The sequence below is a fragment of the Girardinichthys multiradiatus genome, chromosome 15 (genome assembly GCF_021462225.1).
Source record: "Girardinichthys multiradiatus isolate DD_20200921_A chromosome 15, DD_fGirMul_XY1, whole genome shotgun sequence".
NCBI classification, from domain to species: Eukaryota; Metazoa; Chordata; class Actinopteri; order Cyprinodontiformes; family Goodeidae; genus Girardinichthys; species Girardinichthys multiradiatus.
The window spans coordinates 6837223-6861115 of record NC_061808.1 but is presented as its reverse complement, the minus strand read 5'-3'; the positions used below and the strand labels follow the sequence as shown (position 1 = coordinate 6861115).

The 23893-nt window shown below is 39.4% G+C and overlaps 2 protein-coding genes across 7 annotated transcripts; one reads left to right on the top strand and one right to left on the bottom strand.

The window, feature by feature from the left end:
* Window positions 1-4473: 4473 nt before the first annotated feature.
* Window positions 4474-14900, top strand: fam89a (family with sequence similarity 89 member A). Of its 5 annotated transcripts, XR_007041801.1 has the most exons (4): window positions 4475-4894; window positions 9171-9621; window positions 9846-9947; window positions 10671-14900. XR_007041801.1 is itself a non-coding variant. In XM_047388153.1 (3 exons), the coding sequence occupies exons 1-3, from the start codon at window positions 4646-4648 to the stop codon at window positions 10724-10726; spliced, it is 555 nt and encodes a 184-aa protein (XP_047244109.1). In that variant the 5' UTR covers window positions 4474-4645; the 3' UTR covers window positions 10727-14900. The 5 variants fall into 5 exon arrangements, 2 of the variants coding, with proteins under 2 accessions (XP_047244109.1, XP_047244110.1); XM_047388153.1 differs by lacking the exon at window positions 9846-9947 and having other exon boundaries at window positions 4474-4894; window positions 9171-9420; XR_007041799.1 differs by having other exon boundaries at window positions 9846-14900.
* A 4329-nt stretch (window positions 14901-19229) lies between these two features.
* On the bottom strand, window positions 19230-23712 carry arv1 (ARV1 homolog, fatty acid homeostasis modulator). 2 transcript variants are annotated; one of them, XM_047387286.1, is made up of 5 exons: window positions 23552-23712; window positions 23172-23291; window positions 21510-21663; window positions 21039-21263; window positions 19230-20957 (listed from the first exon to the last, which is right to left on the bottom strand). In XM_047387286.1, the coding sequence occupies exons 1-5, from the start codon at window positions 23648-23650 to the stop codon at window positions 20824-20826; spliced, it is 732 nt and encodes a 243-aa protein (XP_047243242.1). In that variant the 5' UTR covers window positions 23651-23712; the 3' UTR covers window positions 19230-20823. The 2 variants fall into 2 exon arrangements, with proteins under 2 accessions (XP_047243242.1, XP_047243243.1); XM_047387287.1 differs by having other exon boundaries at window positions 21534-21663.
* Between the last annotated feature and the right edge of the window lie 181 nt (window positions 23713-23893).

Sequence of the window (23893 nt, the reverse complement as noted above, 5' to 3'; positions counted from 1 at the left end):
AGTCATTTCACCTAGAAAGAAAGAACAGATAAACTCTGAGCCAGTTTTCAAGGTTAGAGTCTGAAAGAGAGCACTTATAATTAGTTACAGTAAAAGCTCAGTCAATTTCCATGTCTAGGAGAGAGAAAGGGTTAAACACTAAAAGACAGGGCCATGTGGATCATCGGTAGAGGGTGAGCATTAAGTTGTTGCCAGCAGAAGCTCGGACGATGCCCCTCTCCAGAAAGGTGTCACAGGCAGACACAGAGCCAGGCCAGGTGTAGCTTCTAGGAAGAGAAAATAGAGAACAAGGTTAAAAGCTGAAATAACAGCAAATAATGCAAAATTGGAGAGCACTGTGAGAATGTAGCGAAGAGGGTGAAAGTGGTCATTATGTCCTCCAGCAGCCTAAGCCTATAGCAGCATAACTACAGAGATAGTTTCAGTTTCAGTTTATTTATTTATATAGCGTAAACGCTATATAAATAATAAATAATAAATGGGGTGCCTTGAGACGACATTGTTGTAAATAAACTTATTTATAACAATGTCGTCTCAAGGCACCCCACAAAGGGTCCGGAACGGCGCAGGGCCGCCGGGGAGGCCAGACGAAACCAGGGACACTAAGTAAAATAATAAACTGATAAAGTTTGTCCATCTAGAGCCCACTGATGACCATTGTTATACTAAAACCCACAAGGATTGGGATACCTCTCTCTGTTAGACTGATTATAACCATTGGAAAAGAGAAGGGGTCATACAGGTAGCAGAAATGGAGGGTGTGTTTGCACCTCAAGCATAACTGAGACGGTTTAGGCCAAACCTGACTCCCCCTTACTCCGTCCAACAGGGAGGGAGGAAGGCTGAGGTAAAAAATAAGGAAGATAGCCTAAGCCACTCTAACTATAAACTTTATCAAAAAGGAACGTTTTAAGCCTAACCTTAAAAATAGACAGGGTGTCTGCCTCATGGATTTAAAGTCATCCTAGTTTTTATGTCTTCAAGACATGCTTGTAGTCTATCTAACTGGTTGGGATCATCAGGATTCATGGATAAGTAAAGCTGAGTATCAACAGCGTAAAAGTGAAAATTTATTCTATGCTGCCTGACAATTTGACCTATTGGAAGCATATATATAGTAAAGAGAATTGGCCCAAGTACTGAACCCTGTGGTACTCCACAATTAACCCTGGAGTTTAGAGATGATTTATCATTTACATGAACAAACTGGAATCTGTCAGACAGATAAGATTTAAACCAGCCTAGCGCTGTTCCCCTGATCCCTACAGCATATTCCAGCCTTTTTAAGAGAATATTGTGATCGACTGTATCAAATGCAGCACTGAGATCTAACAGGACAAGTATAGACGCAAGTCCATTATCTGAGGCCATAAGAATATCATTAGTGACTTTCAGCAGAGCTGTTTCAGTGCTATGATGAGCTCGGAAGCCTGACTATTTGAAGTTGCTGGCCCCATGCAGCATCTGAAGCAACTATTTTCTCAAGAATTTTAGATAAGAATGGAATATTGGATATAGGTCTGTAATTTTTCAAGTCATCTCGATCAAGCGAAGGTTTCTTAAGTAAAGGTTTAATTACAGCTAACTTAAAAGCCTGTGGTACATATCTATTTACTTAGGACAGGTTAATCATACCTAAATGGGGCTGGTAATCAGAGGGAACACTTCTTTAAATAATTTGGTTGGGATTGGGTCTAACATTCAAGTTGAAGGTTTAGATTAAGCTAATATTTCTGATAACTATTATTCAGTCTCCTTTCCTCAGTTCTCCTACTCAGTACTCTCTTCCCACAGCTTTTCCACATTCCTAATTAGGCTCACCTTGATCCAATGTCATTCTCCACCCTTCCCTCAGTATATAAGCTTCCTGGTTCTCACTGTTCTTTACTGGTTCCTCCTGTTATGCTGCCTGTTTCCTATTCCTGAGCTCACTTCCTGTAAATGTAGCTTTTTTTCATTATTAAACCTTCTTCCACCATGCTACTTCCAGGCTCCTGTCTGCATTTTCATCCTTCTACAAATTCATTTATCATGACAGAGGAAAGCTCTTCCTCCCTGCATGGTTGTTGTTTTATTTAGTTTGTTTGTTTGTTTAGTTTTGAATAGCATATTCTTGGATTCCAGTATTGTACTATGAAAAAACTAATTTTTCATCTGGATCTGTCTAATCTCTTACCTGGCCCAGTACAGCCTTCTTTCACCTCCATGACATAGCCAAGATGAGAAGCTTTCTGTCCCACATTGATGCTAAAATTAGTCCATGTCCTTGCCTCTTCTATGTTAGGTTTATGTAATGCCATCTACGCTGGGTGTACAAATAATTTACTATAAACTCCACAGCTGATTCAAAATAGGGGTGTCTGAGAATTTGGTGGTAATGAGAGATCTATTTCTGATGTGTTACATTAAAAGTTAGGCTTATCACTAATGATGTCCCTCCTACATGAAATATCCTATTATTTCTTCTTTTCACTGTTTTTATAATAAAAAAAATAATAAAAGTTACACAATAAGCAAAGGTGGTGTAAGATGATGCAAAGTTATTTTTCATGTACTGATTTCTTGTGATTAACTAAGTTTCCTCTCTTATAATTGTTTATTTATAAGACCAAATGAGTGTAATTAACTTAATTTCATTGCATCTGTTGGGAAATCCAAGGCTTTAGGCGTCATCCATCTGCCTCTGTGTGAAGTAAACATGTCCCACTCTTTCTGGGGAACATGTGTGATGCTTTTGTGTGTTAGCTTCAAGGTTCTTTAAGTGGTATTGTTGTAAGGTGGCTGCAGAGCTTGGGGGTGGAAATGAGGACCACCGTCCCTCCTTTGTACTAAACTATTGTCTTTGACAGACACACTCCTTTTCATGACCTCAAACCCCCTGCATGCACCATGCCATGTGACAAGTTAGTTATATTATATCTAGTATCCAGCGTTTATTTTATGCAAATTCTTATAAAAGTAACTTATTAAAGAATATGATTAAAGTAACAACAAGGGAATATTATTGTTTTTGTTTTTCCGTCTACGTGTTTGTTGGGAAACGCCCCGCAGCCGCTGTGGTAAAATGACAGGAAGCGGATTTTACTACTCAGCCAAAATCCAATTTCTGACTAATTCACAGCAATCAGTCGTGAAGTGACCAGAAGGTAATTTCAAAATAAAAACCATTTTGTGAAATAATACATTGGGGAAATTGATTTGATCAGTATCAAATAAGGTTGTGTTGCTTTCTCTTACTATAGAAATTGCTGAAGATATAAACAGCATTTTAGGTCATTTTATTTCATTTCATTCTTAAACAGATTTATAGTTAGGCTACCACATAGCTGGTTACATGTGTGAGAATATATTATTTTGCATTACGAGTTTAGGTTATTTAGTTAATAAAAGTTCTTTTTCAGCCTATTTCAAGCAATCATAAATTTATATAGATTTTTGCAAAGTTTGGGCAGAAAAAATATAAAAATATATTCAAAATTAATTTAGAAATCAGAAGGTATTAGATCCAACCAGTAAAACTATCTGAAATGCTTCTCAATGTCAAAATTGAAATTTTGAGGCCTGAGTACCCAGAGAGAGAACATGCAAACTACACACATAAGACTTGACTGGGATTTCAATCTGGGAGCTTCTTGTCATGAAGCAACATTGCTAATAACTATGCATTGTGTAGTTTTTCCTACCCAATCAGGTTACAATTAGGGACTCCCCTTCTCCACACTCTTGTCCAAATATGGATATGGTACTTAAAACACGAGACTGCTGCTGAGAAAATGAGATTTTAGATTTTAGGTGGGAGAAAGTCCCTCAGAATTCAGAGGTTGTGTTAAAATGTTTGTTTTAAAAGAGATAGCGCAGGATTCTTTAAGTTAGATTCTGGTTGAGGGTATGAGAAGTTAACATCTTACTTATAACTGATTACCCTCTTTCCTTTTTCAATTGCTTTAAATCCAGATTAAGTAGTCCCACAGACTGAAGGTATTCCCAACTAGGAACTCACAAACTATGGAATCGAAATACAGGGCCTTTGCTCTACTTTTATGTCAGACACTTAATGTTACTGGAAGTGGTTTACGTTTTTTAGTTCTTAGAACCTGTTTCACACTGGAAGATAATTGGTGGAGGATTGCCTCCAGGCTCCATTTCCTGTTAAAACGATACTCCACCATATAAACAGCTGAGCAATGCAAAAATTATTACAGTTTAAAAGTTTGTATAAAAAAAAGCGTTCACATCAGTCACTTTGACCTTTTTGAGATTGAGGTTGCTTCAAGACGGTGGTCTTCGCCCTTTTCAGACGGGCCGTAACTTCACGGCTCGTCTGAAAAGGACAAACAAAATACTAGGACCGACTAAATACTAAATGAAAATGCGAAGAAAGTTATCTATTGCAGGCAAAATCCTGAACTATTTCACCTGTAGTTTAGGAGATGGGGCTTTTATTTTGTAGTACCATGCCGGATATCCTGCGTCATTAGTTCAGTTAATTTAACGCAGAGTCACTGTCCGCCTCGGGCAGAGAAAGCCACGACTGTTGCTTGGTATGTTCGGTCCAGGAGACGGCTGAGTCCTCGCTGTGTTTGTAGGATTTAACAACTTACCATTCATTATCAGCGTTAAATACCAGCCCGTAACACTCGGAAACATGAACGGTAAGTCAGCGAACGGTACGCTGGGAGGAATGGCCTGTATTGAGGGTCTGCCGCCGCTGCCGAAGAGCCTGAGCGGGCTGCTGAACTCGAGCGGTGGATCTTGGAGAGAAATGGAGAGGATGTACGTGAAGAAAACCATGATCCAGGACGACCTGAGCCGAGGCAGGAACAACGCCGACAGCCTCCTGGCCAGCAAGCCGGCCAACCTGGACGCTGCTCTGGCTCTCCTGCGGAAAGAGATGGTAACATTTCAGGGAGTGCCTTTATTTTTTTTCACCCGAGAGAAAGCCGTTAAATCCCAGAAAAATAGGCATGGACAACAAGATTAACTCCGAAAGCAAACTCTGGTAGTCAAGCTTTACGTTGCTTCTCGGTTTCAAATGATCAAGGACTGGATTCTGCTTGCAGATATTATAAATAAAACATTACCTTTTTATAAATAGATCTTTACCAGCAGGTTAATTTCCAGCTGCAGTGTTCATTTCCTTTAAGTAGATTTTTTGCTTATGAAAAAGCAATTTTATTTCGCTAAAAACATTCAAATTGTGTATGATCATATTTTTATATTTAATTTTAATCAAAAAGGGTAAAAATAAATACATACAAAGCTGTTTAAAGTAATTTCAAAAAGTTGAAATCAATCAAAATAATAAAAAACATCATGTAAGATAAAAAAAAAAAAAAAAAACGATAGTTGAGATAAAAATAAGAATTAAACAGAGTAAGGGAGTTTGCATAAAAATATAAGAATGGAGAAAAGAGTAAAGCACAAAAACTCAAATAAGTAAAGATGCAAAAAAGTAAAAGATTATTAGGAAAACCATAAAACCCTTTTTGAAAATAAAAACAATTAAAATGTGATAAAAGCAGGATGGAAGTTTACAAATCTTACACATGAAATTAGTCAAATTTAGAAAATGTGACTTTTACAAACAAATAATGCAGTGCAAAACCAACACAACACCTTATAATCTGCTCTAGCCTTTAGTGGAAGCCAGTGCAGGGACGTTGGCACCGGAGTGGTATGTGAGTATTTACTTGTACTCACTGAAACCCAAGCTGTAACATCCTGTACCACGTAGAAACCTCTTAAACTCCTCTTACACAATCCTGAAAAAAGCTTCAAGTCTAATTGTGTCGGACCCATTTGAGTTGCTACCGGCATATACAGGGGTTGGACAATGAAACTGAAACACCTGGTTTTAGACCACAATAATTTATTAGTATGGTGTAGGGCCTCCTTTTGTGGCCAATAGAGCGTCAATTCGTCTTGGGAATGACATATACAAGTCCTGCACAGTGGTCAGAGGGATTTTAAGCCATTCTTCTTGCAGGATAGTGGCCAGGTCACTACATGATACTGGTGGAGGAAAACGTTTCCTGACTCGCTCCTCCAAAACACCCCAAAGTGGCTCAATAATATTTAGATCTGGTGACTGTGCAGGCCATGGGAGATGTTCAACTTCACTTTCCTGTTCATCAGACCAATCTTTCACCAGTCTTGCTGTGTGTATTGGTACATTGTCATCCTGATACACGGCACCGCCTTCAGGATACAATGTTTGAACCATTGGATGCACATGGTCCTCAAGAATGGTTCGGTAGTCCTTGGCAGTGACGCGCCATCTAGCACAAGTATTGGGCCAAGGGAATGCCATGATATGGCAGCCCAAACCATCACTGATCCACCACCATGTTTCACTCTGGACATGCAACAGTCTGGGTGGTACGCTTCTTTTGGGCTTCTCCACACAGTAACTCTCCCGGATGTGGGGAAAACAGTAAAGGTGGACTCATCAGAGAACAATACATGTTCCACATTGTCCACAGCCAAAGATTTGCGCTCCTTGCACCATTGAAACCGACGTTTGGCATTGGCATGAGTGACCAAAGGTTTGGCTATAGCAGCCCGGCCGTGTATATTGACCCAGTGGAGCTCTCGACGGACAGTTCTGGTGGAAACAGGAGAGTTGAGGTGCACATTTAATTCTGCCGTAATTTGGGCAGCCGTGGTTTTATGTTTTTTGGATACAATCCGGGTTAGCACCCGAACATCCCTTTCAGACAGCTTCCTCTTGTGTCCACAGTTAATCCTGTTGGATGTGGTTCGTCCTTCTTGGTGGTATGCTGACATTACCCTGGATACCGTGGCTCTTGATACATCACAAAGACTTGCTGTCTTGGTCACAGATGCGCCAGCAAGACGTGCACCAACACTTTGTCCTCTTTTGAACTCTGGTATGTCACCCATAATGTTGTGTGCATTTCAATATTTTGAGCAAAACTGTGCTCTTACCCTGCTAATTGAACCTTCACACTCTGCTCTTACTGGTGCAATGTGCAATCAATGAAGACTGACTACCAGGCTGGTCCAATTTAGCCTTGAAACCTCCCACACTAAAATGACAGGTGTTTCAGTTTCATTGTCCAACCTCTGTACATTGTAAATCATCTGCGAAGGAGTAGCGGGAAACCCCAAAAGATCTACGTATTTTTCAGTGAGATGCCAAGTCCAAAAAGCCCAGTACACACCCCTGAGGAACTGCATGACTAATGGCAATATATGAAAAGAATGTTTTATTAAACAGGACACACTATGAAGCACCTGACCCGGGATGCTAAAATAATGAAGTCTGTCCAGTCATGGACTGTCGATAATAATTCATTCACCATCTTTGTGAATGCTGTTTCTGTGGAATGTTTACTGACCGTAAATGCTGATGTACATCATCAGATTTGAAATAATATAAAATCTGAGCTGTGACCACTTCTCAAGAAATTTAGAAAGAAATGTGAAATTGAAAATGGGTCAATAGTTCATTAGGGAGTCATCAGGACTCATTAAAATAAATTTCACCAAACAACTAGAATAAAATGTCATTTAAAAATGATTTAAAACTTGAAACAAAGTACTATATAACAATATTTAGATATAAAAACACAAAACATGAAATATGATTTTATTTATGATAAAATCCACAATTGTTCCAAAAACTGGATTAAAAAACAAAGGCACTAAGAACAAAATGAAACATGCAAACGAGTGATGCGTCACTATGTTTTAACATCAGTTCACCTGTTACTCCCAATATGTCACATGTTGGAGTGGAGGATAAAGCTCACTGAGGTTCAGGGAGACTTTTAAGTCGAATTAAACCATGTCTTACCGTTTTCTCCATGTTCAGAGTAAAAGTGAATTTCCAGTAAGCATATACCAGAAATGTATTCAGACAAACTTGCACTCCTTTCCCAGCGGCAGGAATGTTTAAGCCAAACAGCTGTTTCAACAACGGCCTATTCCAGTAACCATTAAATGATAGAAAATGCTTTCAGTTTTTTTGTTGTTGCAGGCTTTTCTAAATCCTATTTCTACAGCAAATGCTCTGCTTAAGGCTTATTGCTTAAAGCTGCGTGTGTTTTTACCAATGCAGAAGTTCACAGAGCTTAATAATAAGGTAGTTGTCCTATATTTTAAAGCCACTCCCTGGTCTGCAGAGCACAGGAGTGGTGTGTGTTTGTGAGGGTGAAAAACAATGCAGACTTAACACGGTTCAGCCAGCTGGTTGCTCTGCGGAAGAAACGTCCTTTTCACCGAACAACAGGGAGGTCAGATGACTGAATCTGTGTCACAGTTCAGGACAGAATCATGACTATCATGTCTTCTAATGAATAATCTGATTTCAGTTTTATGTTTTACAACCATAAGCAGTGTTAATGAGAGCGGAAAGAATGCAAAACTTCAGGAAACAGAACCACAAAGCACAGCTTGGAAACGGGAAACGTTTCAGATCATTGTAAATAACTTGTTCCCTGGTGCCTCTACAATATCATGTTAAATGACTTGTGAAACCTGGTGTTGAAAAAACATCGAAATCACTTTAGTAAAGGGTTGTTTCACTGTTTTTAACCAAACTTTTGTTTAAAGTTGCAGTTTAAAATTAAAGATGAAGATTTTTTTAATGGAACGAGATTCTTTAAAATGCTTTAATTATTTACCTTATTTATGAAAAAACAAACAGGACAGTGTTAGTGCTTTATTTAGGGTTCCTACACAGTGCGAAGAAAAAAGGAATCTGAAGATTTTTCCAGGTTTGTTTTATTATGGAAAAGTGAATAAACTTTGTGTTTAAATCCTGACTTTGTTATAAAGTACCTGCTGAACATTAATGGTGAACTTCTGTATTTTTACTCAGGACTAAACGGGTTGTTTAAAACTGGAACAGAATAAAATCCAGCCAGAACATGTGTAGGATCCCTGCAGGTTTGGCATGTAGACATAGCATGAACGCTTGTGTTTTGAGTCATCTTCTCAATGCAGAACAAATCAGTCCAGTTTTGAATATTTCTAACTCAAGTATTTTTTTTTAACAAAATCTAATCAAAGGTAGTTTAGATCCTTCTTCAGTGTCTCCTTATTTCTCAGTTGCTCCTCATGCATTCTGAGTATACCTTTGTTTTTAGCATTGAGGGTAAATGTCACTTGTTTTAATGTAAGTCTCTAAACTGCGCCCTCTACAGGTAGGACTGCGTCAGCAGGACATGTCACTGCTGTGCCAGCTGTGGTCACTCCACGAGTCCATCCAGGAGTACAAGGGGAGCTGCCACGATCTGAGCGCCGCCTCCAGCCTCAGCATGATGGAGAACGGCTACTTTGACGAGGATGACGAGTACTACCCAGAGCCCGGCGCCACTCCCACTGGGGAGCATCCGGACGGAGAGGCCGGGGACGGCCTCTTGGCAGCAGCCAAGAATGGGAGCCTCATCAGCGGTAAAGAGGACAGCTGGGATTCCTTCCATGTTACCATCTGAGGCCTCGTTCCCTGTGGTTTTTCTTTTCTGCAGACGGATCCGTGTTTTAGGGGTTGAGCAAAGCTGTGAGAAGGGAGTGGCTGGTTGGAGATAGCAGCCTGGAGTTTCATGTTGATGCAACAGACCGTGAAGGAGGAAAGATCCTGTCTTAACTCCTCAGGTGAAATTTGCTTTGCTGCAGGAGGAGTTTTACAGAATTTCTTCAGACTGCAGAGATGAGAATGTTTTAAAACCAAGACTCCATATTATCTGCTGCTCTTGTTTCAGCCAGTCACTCTTCCTTTTTTTTTTTTTTACATCATCAAAATATATGAACAAAGTTTTATTATTTATTACATAATATAAATAACAAAGTATTCTTTTTCTTTTTACTCTCATTGAAAGTTTTGTACGAAAGGTACAAGCAGAAAGGTTGGAAATACCAGAACTGTGGACTTTGTAACTCTTCATCACTCTCGCTGCAGGTGGAGGAACTAGTTGGACCAAGTGAGGCTTACTTTAAAGTGGTAAAATAATGCATTTCCATGAGTCTAACGCAAAGACGGGTGAGGTCCTCCTAAACAGTGGAGCAGAGCTGGTTTACTGTGCAGGGAGGACATTCAGAAGGAGCATATCTGGTAACATGGAACATCTGCAAGGAGAGAAAATAATCTGAGTAGCTGTTTTTATGGTCAGCGCAGCATCAGTTCTCTGCTTTTACAACCAGCATTTACTGAGCAGAACCTCAGAAACAAACATCAACAAAATCTGAAAAAGTTTCTGAAATCAAGGCGTGTTTTGTATGTGCAAGCTGCAATGTTCTCTTATTTCTAAAAACGGGACATTCATGGGGAAAATAGGAGCAGAATTTGCTGAAATTAGCTTTCCATTGTGGCCTTTACGTCCTGCTGAAAGCTGCAGCTACGGACCTTCTGGGTTCTAGAACAGATCATCCTAGCAGAATGCTCTCTGCTGATGTGGTGTTTCAGCATATCTACATCCAGTCACAATTATTAATCTCTGCTTCCCTCTGAAGCTGTAGCAGATGGGGGACGTTTCATAAACGCAAGTTTCGTTTATGGGGCACGTCTGCACAAATCACAGTAAATCAGCCTTATTTCAGATGTAAATGTTCTCTTTTGCTTTTTTTTTTGTTGTTTTTTTTTTTTTTTTTATATTGACGAACACATTCTCTAACCCAAACAAATGATCTGCTTGGTCTTTCTTCAGTTTCTGCAGCAAAGCGTCCATCTGAACCTGTAGCATGCGACGTCGCAGCTCCGTAGCAGTTATTCTTCCAGGTCAGGCTAAATTTCTCAACCCACCGTCGTTTTTATGCCTGCCTGCCACAAACCAAAGGCAGTCCTGCACTCAGCCTTGTATTTGATTAAAGGTCTGGATAGGAACTGTATGAATGATTTTTATCTGAGGAATGTTCTAAAGTTACTCTGCAGCAGCTGAAACAAAGACGAGTGCTCCAAACAGGCCAGTTTCCACCATTTTCTCTGCAGATACACTAAATTTTAGTCATTGTTAGACTAAAAGATTCAGTTATGATTTATTACCTCCTTGTGTGTGTTTTTGCTGGTCATTTCACCACTAACCATTTCATATCCTGGCGGTTTTGGTCCTTTCATAATGACTCGTAGCCCATGTGTTTGTATCTGCATTGATTTTAAGTCATTTTTTACCATCTGCTCATATTTAACAGTAAAGACGCGTGTTTCATTTAGTTCAATAAATAACCAGCAGTAACTCGCTCCGTTATTTTGGTTTCAGCAGGGAAGTCAACCGGCCCAGGCAGGGATCAGAACCACAGTGAGTGGATTTACAGAGTAATAAAAATCATCAGACAATAATTAACAATTTGATTTATATCATACATTAGATCTGAGCTTTTCATTATAATTTCTCTTAATAATTCATCAAAAATATTGAGGAAAGAAACTGATGCATTATGTACATGAGTATGAAGTGTGATCATAGGTGCAGCTATAAGCATCAACACTGCGTTAGCTGTAAACTAATTAATCATAAACCGATATGGTAATCGGTTTAATGCAAAGGTTAGTTTCTTATAGGTTTTGTTTACTTCCGTTACTATCATCACAGTTGTAGATTTTTGGGAGAAAAATGTAATTTCAAGCTTTAAGAAACACTAATTTCCAATTTTTTATTGAACCCAAAAAAAAAAAACCATACATTGAGTAAATTCTCAACAATTAAAATTATTCTTGTTAAAGCCCTAAAATCAGAAAACTGGGGAAAATGAGACTTTGCCCATTAAATATCTGATCCAGGATATTTCACTGTTGGGTTTTAAATTAAAGCTGCAGATCTGCAGCACCCTCCACACTTTATAGGCACCCCTGGTAAAGATGTGTAAAGAGCCTTAAAATCAATTAGTCTTTTACTCCAGAAGCTTAAACTCATACAGAAAAATCCAGCCTATAAATCAATGAAATGTATGTTTTGTTTACATAAATAAATACTTTTAATATGATGCTTTACGAGTCCCTATGAATTTCTAATTAGTAATCCACGACCCTCTGTTTACCTGGATTAATAATGTGACGTGACATGGAGGCTCTTAGCTACTAGAAAATGGGAAAGACAAGAGAACATGCCATTCAAGTAGTACTCTTAGAAACTCATCCTGATGTACAGTGAGAGCAGTAAATGGACAAAGGTTAAAACGGCTGAAACTATGACTTAACATTGAGGAGGAGGAGGGTGGCAAGTTTCGTTTGAAAGATTCTGAATGGAGGTAAACGTCTGAAACATTCGCTGTTTACCAGGGGAGCAAATAATCATAGAGGGTGTTGTAGTTTAAAAAGAAAAAGACGAATAAACATTTAGGTAAATCATTGCTGATTTATTTTAGCAGGCTTCCGGTTTTTGGATAAATTAGAGGAATGTGGAGCTCATACATGCAAGCATTGTGATGATAGGATTATCTTTAGCTGATTCTCGCCCCTCTGTGACGTGTTTTTGAATCTCTGCCTTATCTGTAACTTGGAGGTAAAACGGCAGAATGGCTCCCACATGTTAAAATCTAAGGCAAACAAAAACTCCTCAGGGGTCAGAGATGCAAGGCAGACTGTAGCTGCTGAAGAGGTTTTCTCTGGTCTGACTCTTAACGCTCATGTCTTCGCAGAAATCGCGTTTGGTGTGAACGCACCATTAGATACATCTGCAGGCATCTAGATGGAAATAAGACAAACATGTCTTTCTCGTTGTAAACTGAATGTTTTTTATCGGATTGTTGTGTTCGTACAAAATGTTTCGATTTCTGATTTACATTCATCCGGATTTACCCCTAAGACCCGTTTTTCCATTGGATGTCTACACAGTTAGTGCCTTTGTCAAGCTGTAGCTTCCTGTTGAAGATGAAAAAGAAAGTGAACCCCTAATCGTTTGGATTGTATGATGGCGTATTAGGGGGACCTATTTTTTGTTTTGATTTCCCAGTTCAGAATGAAGTCAGAATGCTGACAAAAGTTGAATAAGTTTAAAATGTTTAAAATATTGAGTTAAATTGTACATTTTGAGAAAATTGGCAGTTGTATTTCATAATTAACATCAGAATGTTGCTGTGTTGTATCAGAGCAGTCTGGATTATTGATTTCAGCAATTACAATCTCATTGCATAAAAAGGTATTTTACATTTTTTCATTTTAAACTTTATTCTTAACATTTTATTCTTCATGTTTTTCAACGTTTTCCTCGACATACATACATATATTTTGACTATACATTTGAGCTTTTTCCTCAAGATAGTGAATTTTTCTCTCAACACTGACTTTCTTTTAATATTTTGCCTTTAAAGTTTGACATTTTTTCTCTACATTTAAAGGTTTTTGTCAATATTTTCTTTAACACAGCATGTACTCTACATTCTGTCCTTTTTTTTTTTTTTTTACATTTTGTCCTATCAACATGTTTTTTTCTCATTTTGGCACTTCTCTATATCTTGGACATTTTCCATCCATTTCTGCTAACATTTTGACTTTTCTATCAGCTCTCCTCATGTTTTCTACTCTAATCTTGAAACGGGTACACCAACAAAAACTCCATGTTGTTTTCTTTTAAATCTAAGTGACCAAAATACTCCGTCTCACGGATTGTTTGTCCTGTATTTTGGGTTATAAAGCTGCTCCATGTAGAATCTAAGATATAATCTGATAAATTAGCTCTCTCACTGTGGGATTTCCCCCTTCACTGAATCTCTCTATTAGTTTAGAAACTGGTTGCAGCTACTTAATCATTGTGGCCCAACTGTAAACAGAATAAAGATTAATATTTGTGTATGAAATTCTTTATTATGTAAAAAGACAGCGGGACATTTGGGTATTTTCCTAGCTTCCTGGTCTTGGTTTTCAGCCCCCTGTCTGTGGGGCCATTTCCATGTTATTGATGGAGGATCCAGCTGTCAGCAGTGGTGTATTTTTGACTCATCCCACCTCGGAAATTTGAGTGGAAACTTTGCCTTAAGTTTTCTGAACATGAAACCTCAAACACGGACCTGAAAATGCTCTCGAGACCAATTTTAATCCTCTACATGCGGCAGCTTTAAATTACAATTTCTACCAGCCTTAAAACCAGTCTCATGATGTGGTTAGGAAGCTGAGCCGTACACCTCTCACTTTGGACAATTTGAGTTTATTGCACAGGCAAACAGCTGCTCTTTGTATTAATAAATCCAGCACATGAGGGCTAAAGAGGAGCTTGAACACTAAACACCAGCTTATTGTACTCTCTGCTTCTACGTTAACAGCCTAAACTGTTCCCCATTTGTCATAATTACTGGATGTTCATATTGGAGATATTTTCTCAGGGTGTTGTGGCAAAAATTGTGCTAAAAGGTGACCCTGTCAATTCTGGTATTAAGTGATGTATTTTGTCTTCAGATGGCGGGGTAAAATGTAAACAATGGCACCCACATAGAATGGATTTTTATTTGAATGTTACAAGCATCATAATGAAAAAGCAAGAGCCTTACTCTTCACTTGATCATGTGGACCAAAGTGGACTCAATTGACCAGAATGCAATGCAGCCGCTGAAGCCTGACGTGTAGAAACTCATCTGAAAGGTACTTCATCACCGTCACGCCTCAGTGTTCACCCCTGTGCTGCCACGGCTGTTAAACCTTTAGGGAGGAATCGGACTCCTCGGCTCGTTAAAGCAGGAATCTGAGAGCTTTCGTGTAGCCAACCTCATCAAGCATAACGGTCAATTTAATACATGTATATTGATAACATAAATAAACAGGTTAAATCTGTTGAGATGAATCAATGTATACATCTTTAATCAGTGCAATTGGAAAAAGTTATTTCCTGGTGCAAACAGGAAATCTGAAGGTTCTGTTTATTACTCTGGTTCTGTACCACAGGACAGTTGTTTGGACTGTAGTATCAATTATACTTACTGTACTCATTTAATAAAGTCATTCCATACTTTTCAGGTCTAATGTGGTGGATTGTATTCGGGGAATTGGGTTACATAAAAAAATGCTATTTAGTTGCGAGACGTTTAAATATCCTTTTTTAATTCAAGGGTTTACTGTCATAAACCAGTCTTTAAAATTTTCATACCTATAAGTATATATATATGTCATATATATATCTATATATATATATAGATATATATATATCTGATTATGTTTGAAATTAAGCATTATTATGTTACTGGAAGTTTAAGGTTAGAGGCATTTAATTTCCCTTTGGGATTAATAAAGTATTTTTGAATTGAATAGACACCAAAGCTTGTGCATGACCAAAGTCTTTGCGAGGTTTGGCCCATATGGGCAAGCTGCCCTTCACATTTCACAATCGGATTGTTGGTATGGGCATCCACTGCCTACTGCACACGAGATATAGTTTTAGTAAAGATAAATGTACTGATCTGCCTGTCAAGCCCCTTAAAGAATGACTTAGGTAAGAATATAGGGACTATTTAAAAAATCATAGGGCCTTGGGTAAAATAACCATCTTTATTGAACTAATACGTCCAGCCAGGGACAAAGAGTGGACCTACAAATAAGATCCTCCTTGATTTGTCCTTATAGCTGCTTGTGACATTTATTCCAAGATATTTCATAGGGCCCACCATAGTCCTGAATCAAACCAAGTCTAAGGATTGGTTTTGGAAACCACACGTTTGGTGAGATTAATCTTATAGGCGGAGGATTTGCCAAATTGAGAAACTATACCTAAATACCTAGATTAAAATCTCCTGATTGGATATATATAGCAGTAAATCATCGGCATACAAGGACACTGTGGACCAGGCCGCCCCGTGATACCCTGTACATCGTTGTTGAGTCGCATTGCCTTTATAAGTGGCTCAGTAGCTACATCAAAAAGAAGAGGGGACAGGGGACGACCTTGACGCCTTCCTCTTTGAAGGATGAAATATGGGAGAGTTAACATTGGTCTTCATTCTATCAGGGGTGTTGCATACAGTGTTGCCAACCAGCCTCAGTAATCTTGAGTCCAAACTGCAGTATCACTCCCTCTGCCCTACTTCTCTAATGCATCTGACTTGCATGTAAATGCTCTAATCTGCATTTTGGTCTTGAGAAGCTGCCATGCTCATGCATTTTCAGTTTATTTGATCATTACTGCAGCAGGAGGCTTTGATGTAGCAGCTTCTGGTGCAGGGAGGCTCAAAGGAAAGGCTGCTGATAACACTGTTTATATTGTCATACTCAGAGACTCTTAAAATTCTTTGAAGAAATGAGTAACTAGGTCATGGAGGACTCATTTCAATTTTAAGCATGGTGTTTCTGGTAAAAACTAGAAATAAAAATGATGCAGCGTTCTATTGCATTTAACATTCATTTGAAGTCTATGATCTCTCTTTCTGCACTCTGGTCTCGTGCAGTCTGTTTGACCGTCTGTTAGGAGATTACAGCAGATTAACATAATCTTGACTGAGAGAGTAAATCCAAGGTGCTCGTCACTCTCTCCACAGGGTGGGTTGCAGCGGATTACCAAATCAGAGCTGGTTGGATAGACAAAAGGCTTCTTCACAATTCACACCTGAAAGCCGATCTGCTGGCCAGATAGCAGGAAAACTGCTGATGCTGTTTTAAAACCAAATCCAACAGTTTTTGAGTCCTGAATCCACCCAGAGTGAGGGCACTTTAAAAAAACACATGGATTTGCTGTCTCCTCAGATGTTTGCAGGCATGTTTTGACAAGTCTCCACGTGAGGAAAGGCCACATACAGGTCCTTCTCAAAATATTAGCATATTGTGATAAAGTTCATTATTTTCCATAATGTCATGATGAAAATTTAACATTCATATATTTTAGATTCATTGCACACTAACTGAAATATTTCAGGTCTTTTATTGTCTTAATACGGATGATTTTGGCATACAGCTCATGAAAACCCAAAATTCCTATCTCACAAAATTAGCATATCATTAAAAGGGTCTCTAAACGAGCTATGAACCTAATCATCTGAATCAACGAGTTAACTCTAAACACCTGCAAAAGATTCCTGAGGCCTTTAAAACTCCCAGCCTGGTTCATCACTCAAAACCCCAATCATGGGTAAGACTGCCGACCTGACTGCTGTCCAGAAGGCCACTATTGACACCCTCAAGCAAGAGGGTAAGACACAGAAAGAAATTTCTGAACGAATAGGCTGTTCCCAGAGTGCTGTATCAAGGCACCTCAGTGGGAAGTCTGTGAGAAGGAAAACGTGTGGCAGAAAACGCTGCACAACGAGAAGAGGTGACCGGACCCTGAGGAAGATTGTGGAGAAGGGCCGATTCCAGACCTTGGGGGACCTGCGGAAGCAGTGGACTGAGTCTGGAGTAGAAACATCCAGAGCCACCATGCACAGGCGTGTGCAGGAAATGGGCTACAGGTGCCGCATTCCCCAGGTCAAGCCACTTTTGAACCAGAAACAGCGGCAGAAGCGCCTGACCTGGGCTACAGAGAAGCAGCACTGGACTGTTGCTCAGTGGTCCAAAGTACTTTTTTCGGATGAAAGCAAATTCTGCATGTCATTCAGAAATCAAGGTGCCAGAGTCTGGTGGAAGACTGGGGAGAAGGAAATGCCAAAATGCCAGAAGTCCAGTGTCAAGTACCCACAGTCAGTGATGGTCTGGGGTGCCGTGTCAGCTGCTGGTGTTGGTCCACTGTGTTTTATCAAGGGCAGGGTCAATGCAGCTAGCTATCAGGAGATTTTGGAGCACTTCATGCTTCCATCTGCTGAAAAGCTTTATGGAGATGAAGATTTCATTTTTCAGCACGACCTGGCACCTGCTCACAGTGCCAAAACCACTGGTAAATGGTTTACTGACCATGGTATCACTGTGCTCAATTGGCCTGCCAACTCTCCTGACATGAACCCCATAGAGAATCTGTGGGATATTGTGAAGAGAACGTTGAGAGACTCAAGACCCAACACTCTGGATGAGCTAAAGGCCGCTATCGAAGCATCCTGGGCCTCCATAAGACCTCAGCAGTGCCACAGGCTGATTGCCTCCATGCCACGCCGCATTGAAGCAGTCATTTCTGCCAAAGGATTCACGACCAAGTATTGAGTGCATAACTGTACATGATTATTTGAAGGTTGACGTTTTTTGTATTAAAAACACTTTTCTTTTATTGATCGGATGAAATATGCTAATTTTGTGAGATAGGAATTTTGGGTTTTCATGAGCTGTATGCCAAAATCATCCGTATTAAGACAATAAAAGACCTGAAATATTTCAGTTAGTGTGCAATGAATCTAAAATATATGAATGTTAAATTTTCATCATGACATTATGGAAAATAATGAACTTTATCACAATATGCTAATATTTTGAGAAGGAACTGTATGTCTGCACATAACCCAGTTACAGCCTGTTATACTCCAAGGTAATTTCCCTTTATGGTTAACTGTAATGTAGCACATTGTTCTATTTTTATTTATGTTTTCATAAAACGGCCCGCCAGTTATTGAGGGTCGATCCGTAAAGGAAGAGGATCAGGATTGTCAATATTTCCAACAAAATCCGGAAGAAACATAAGTTTTATGGTTAATAGTGTTTGACAAAGCAAAAAGGCACAATGGGAAGAAATGTTCCCTTAAAATGGTTTTGTGATGTCTGGAGTGGCTGTTTGGAGGCTATATGCATCCAACATCTTGACTTTGCAATATTTGCCCACTGTACCTTGCAAAAGTTCTCTAAATCTATCAGAATTTCAGGACATCGGTTGTCCTCTGCAATCTTCAGGAGACCTCACAGACTGTCTGTCAGATTTATTTCTGGACTCTGGCTGGACCATTGCAAACCTTTGATTTCCCTCTGCTGAAGCCATTCCTCTCCTTTGATTGGACTCATTGTGATACTGACAAACTGACTGATATTTGAAACTTTTCATGATTTCATTCACCTTAAAAAACCCAGTTCAATCGGAAGAAAATGCAGAGCACGATGCTACCACCACGTCTCACTGGATGTTTTCTTTGGAAGTAGTATTTTTCTTTTGTATAGTGCCTCACAGCAAAAAAAAAAAAAAACAACATAAAATGCACAAGGATGAAGTATATCATATTGAAAATATTTAAAATACAGTTAATTAAAAACACAATGCTACTCAAATGCCAATCTGAACCAATGAGTGTTCAGCTGCTTCTCCAGAAACCAACACCATCTGCAGCGTTTGATGATGAGATACATACCATCTGACTGCTCCTCTCAGACAGAAGTCCACAGTTTCCTGATAAAAAATAAATCTACAGAGCAGGCTGCTTGGAATAAAGAGGTCCAGACAGATACATTAAATGCAGATGTTTTTATTAGTCACAGAATCCTGTCTGATAAGCAAAGATAAGCAAAACTATTTTCCATGACAGCCTCCACATACCAGCTGTAAAGGATGGTGTATCGTAGTGGTAGGCGTTAAAGCTGCTTCGATCCCTCTAAGACTGGAAAAAAAGGTCGGTACTGATTGAATGATGTGATACAATGTAGAAAGATCCCTCCTTTCTTTACATTTTGTATCTCATAAATCCGACTTTCTCGTAATCTTTAAAAATCGTCTTTATCAGTAATTTCTCATACCTCCTGAAGCTCTTTCCAAGTTTTACTTTGGATGCTTTTTCCACTCATTTCCTGTTCTGTACCTGACCACATTCAGTGGGATGTTTTAATGTTCGTTAATCTATGATTCAATCTGGAAAACACATGTCCGAAACTCAACCAGTGCTGTCTACATGTAGCAGACAACCTATGAGAAAGTTTAGGCTGTTTTGTTTAGTTGAACCTCAGAATTTTCAAACTTGGTTGCATTTGAATCATTTGAAATATGATGTGATGGTCTTGAGAAAAAATCCAGAGACAAGACGAAACCAAGACTTGAAAATGTAGTCCTCAAGACCAGTCGCAAACACCACAGCAATACATTATACTGTCCAAACAATGTTCACACATGAAGATGGTAATTAAGACCCAAACACAAATGAAAGAAGGGAACTAAATCCACTAACGATCCACTTAAGATCCAAAAATACCAGAGGAAGTATACAAAAAGCTGGTCAGCAATTATAAGAAATATTTGATGGCTGTAATATCAATAGATTTTTCTATTGATTACTGAAAGGGGTATAAATAATGTTCTGTGTGGAAATAAAAATTATATATATATATTTTAAATGTACACTTCTTTTATCATCTTCTGAGAGATGCCCGTCTCATTTCCTATCAGAAGCAAACATCCTGGTTGAATGAAAATATTTTAATGAAAAATTCTGGGCTTTGCTGTAAGTACAAGGACTGGACAAAAAGTGGGTCAATGAGCAGCCGAAATAAAAGGAAAAACTTTTAACAAGACCTTAAAACAGCAATAAGTGAAGGTGAACTTTAATTTATGATTAACGCAGGTGTGTGTGTGTTTACATGCATTATGTGTCAGGAGTCGGTTAGGTAAGCATCTCACCACTAATCCAAAGAATGTGGTTAGAACTGTCTGGTTCCAGTCCAAACAGAGAAGGTGTTATTGTCAAATTACAACCTCGGGGTCTGTTAGTGTGATTCCTGGAGAGTGGCTCAGGAACTGGAGCGAGGTAAACAGTAACCTGGGGAACAGGATGACGGTGTGAGAAATCCCTTTTACACGCTTACTTTTTAGCTTGTTACGCAAGTTGAGAAAAAATCCTTTAATAAGCCCTTTTTACCTGATGAAGAGCAACAACAGGACAAATGCATTCTTGTGTTTTTGGCTGTTCAAAGAAGTCCAAAAACAAGATGCACAAAGCCTTAAAGAACATTTTCCAAATCTAATCCAAGACCATTGGCATAAGTTTGGTATCAGTAGTAGGTAATCGATCCCTGAGTCAGCAGATATTTCAGTCTGAAGATGGCAAAGACAATGATTATGAAGTCCACATGTCCTGGATGTCCTGGATGCTCCATGGGAGTTTGCTGCAGGCCTGAGCGGTGAGAGTTTCTGACAGCAGGCCAAAGCAAACAGCCACCAGAGACAGACGCCTGCTGCAGTTCAAGATCACTGCAAGAGACGAGTCAGCAAAAAAAAAGTGAAATAAGGCGGAAAATGGAGAGCAGTGGACAGCTGACAGTGTCATCTTACCTCTGATTGCTTGTGAGTTGGAGGTGAGCACAAACAGTTTGATGAGGCCCAGGCAGAACGGGGAGTAGTCATGCTCCCAGATGACGGCTGGGACGAGCAGGACTTTACCGTAGCAGGACAGCAGCAAGCCTCTGAGGAGCAGGTTCAACTCTATGCTCCCTCCCTGCAGACAGGACACCCACAACCAGAGGAATGACAGCACGCCGCTGCAGAACGCCATCAGTTCTGCAAAATGCATCAGATCAGTTACCAGGCAGAACAGAGACTTACAGAAGTTTATCCTAGTTGTGAATTAAACAATTTGCATGAACACCAGAGAACGGTTCTTTGCTGGGAGTTTATGAAATGTGATAAAAAAAGGGTTACCATCGACACAATAAACATCTGTATTTAATGAGTGTGTTGGGCAATCACACATATACTCCCCCACACATGTCTGCATCATTCACAGTTACACATTAATCATCTCACCAAGGGCAGCCAATCCAAACTTGCCATAAAACTCCCATTCCTTGGTGTAACGGATTATGTCGGCAGGGTCGCTGCTCTGCTCGGAGCCGTGGAGCGCAGACCACCTGAGATAGGCTTCACACAGCAGGCAGAATACACACAACTTCCAGTGGATCTGTGAAACAATCGGATTCACACCAAAGAGTGTGAAGCAGTGGGTATAAAAGGTGAGAAAACATTTCTTCTTCCAGTTCACAGGAAAAGACTAAAAACCATCACTGATATACAGAACCATGCGAAAGGATTTTATTCCCTTAAACGTCTCCACATTTTATCACTTTACATCCATGTATTTTATTTTTCTGACAGACAAACACAGCATAGTGCATTACTGTGAAGTGGAAGAAAACTGATGCATGGTTTTAAAACACCAAAAGTGTGGTGTGCATTTGTATTTACCCCCTTTTCCCAGATCCGCCTTAATAAAATCCAATGCAACAAAATGCCTTGATCCATCTATTGTCTTTGGGTGATCAGATTTTGGGTCACAGGGGCAACAGGTCCAGTAGGGAAACCCAGATATTCCAGCAATACTCTCCAGCTCCTCCTGGGAGCATAGTGAGCATATCTGTCCACTTGAACTGACAGGCAGGCAAAGGAAGCACTGTTTAGAGAAGCAGCCAATAGTAAGTCCAGAGGAGCTGCAGAAATCAACAGCACATGTGGGAGAATGTGTCGACAGGGCAACTGTTAGTCGCACACTCCAAAATATGGCCTTTATGGAAGAGTAGAAAGTCTCTGCTAAAAGAAAGCTATAAGATATATTGTTTGCCACAAGCCATGTAAGGGACGCAGAAAACATCTGTCAGAAAGTGCACAAATCAGATTAGAGCAAATAAAATTTGGCCTACATGTAAAACGCTACATCTGGCAGAAAACTAACATTGCACATGACTTTGAACACACCTTCCCTGTGGTACAACATGGTGGAGAAAGCATCATGCTGTGGGGATGATATTCTTTAGCAGGGACAGGGATGCTGGTAAGCATTGATAAATACAGGGGAATCCTGGGTAAAAAAATCTTAGAGGCTGCAAAAAACTTGAGACAGGGGTGACAGGTCACCTTCTAACAGGACAACAACCCTGAACATACAGCCAAAGCTGCAATGAGACGTTTAGATCGAAGCATATATATGTGATACAATGGCCCAGTCAAAGTCCAGAGCTAAATCCAATTCATACTCTGTGGCAAAAACCTGGAAATTTATGTTCACTGATCTTGAGCTATTTGCCAAGAAGAATGAAAATACTTCAGACTCTTGATGTGCAAAGCTGGTAGAATCATGCCCGAAAGGACTTGCAGCTGTAAAACCATTAACTTAGGGGGGCTGGATACAAATACACGTCACACTTTTCAAATCTTATCTATGACAAACTGTGAGAACAATGTAATATTTTCCTTCCATATGGCAATCATGCACTACTTGGTGTTGGTCTATCACATAAAATCTCAATTAAATACAACAAAGCTTCAATCTGCCAAAAAAGGGAAAAACGGCGTCCTTACAAATCTCCAGTTACAACAATTACACATTAATGTTTAAGTTTATTTAACTGGCTTTTAATATACACAAAACAAAAAAACGTCCCCAAACAGATGAATCAATTGAAGATGACTTACATTTAAGCTTGTGTTGAATAAAATGTGTCTGAAAGCCTGTGCCTTGCACAAAATGGCATCAATGAGGATAATAACAGGGTCATATTCAATGTATTTATCCACTGGTTTTTGACAGGAGCCCTGAAGGAAAAACACGCAGAACAAAAACATCAGTCGCTTAAAGATAACTCAAATCTACTACATGGTAATGTTACAGGCAAGCAAGACAAAGTAGATAATTACTTAGAATAATAACTTATTTACTGAGGTTCATGTAGTTTTGGAAAGTAGTAATGACGTATTTTTACATTCCTGGGGCATTCCTGATACTGATCATACACAGCAATCTTCCATCTGACGGCTAAAATAACATAAAAAACAACAATAAAAAATAAACGCACACATATTGTTATCTTCAGGATCCCGTTGCTGTAATCTCTGTGAAGCTCCGCTGCCTTCCTGCTACATTCAACACAACTGTAAAAACCTTCTTTCCCCATTCTGACATCCGTCCACAGCTAGGAACAACACGCTAGCGTTCAAAAGGATGTAGCCGGAAGACAAAAGGAATGGTACAGATTTCCCTTCAAAATAAAAGCGCAACATTCGGAACTTGAAGCGAAATGGAAGCATCGCTGAGTTAGGATGTGATTTGGTAAACAAACAAACAGACCAGGAATGGGTATGGGTATGTTAAGAATTGATTTGCAAGAACTGCCACATAATTATCCCACGGCAAGTTA

Bases quoted from the DNA above. Each gene is read 5' to 3' on its own strand.
- fam89a (XM_047388153.1), top strand. From the start codon at position 4,646: ATGAACGGTAAGTCAGCGAACGGTACGCTGGGAGGAATGGCCTGTATT. The intron at 4,895-9,170 runs GTAACATTTCAG...CGCCCTCTACAG, and splicing joins CTCTCCTGCGGAAAGAGATG to GTAGGACTGCGTCAGCAGGA. The intron at 9,421-10,670 runs GTAAAGAGGACA...GTCTTTCTTCAG, and splicing joins GAATGGGAGCCTCATCAGCG to TTTCTGCAGCAAAGCGTCCA.
- arv1 (XM_047387286.1), bottom strand. From the start codon at position 23,650: ATGGGGAAAGAAGGTTTTTACAGTTGTGTTGAATGTAGCAGGAAGGCA. The intron at 23,292-23,551 runs GTGCGTTTATTT...TTTTTCCTTCAG, and splicing joins TCCTGAAGATAACAATATGT to GGCTCCTGTCAAAAACCAGT. The intron at 21,264-21,509 runs GTGAGATGATTA...TGCATTTTGCAG, and splicing joins GTTTGGATTGGCTGCCCTTG to AACTGATGGCGTTCTGCAGC.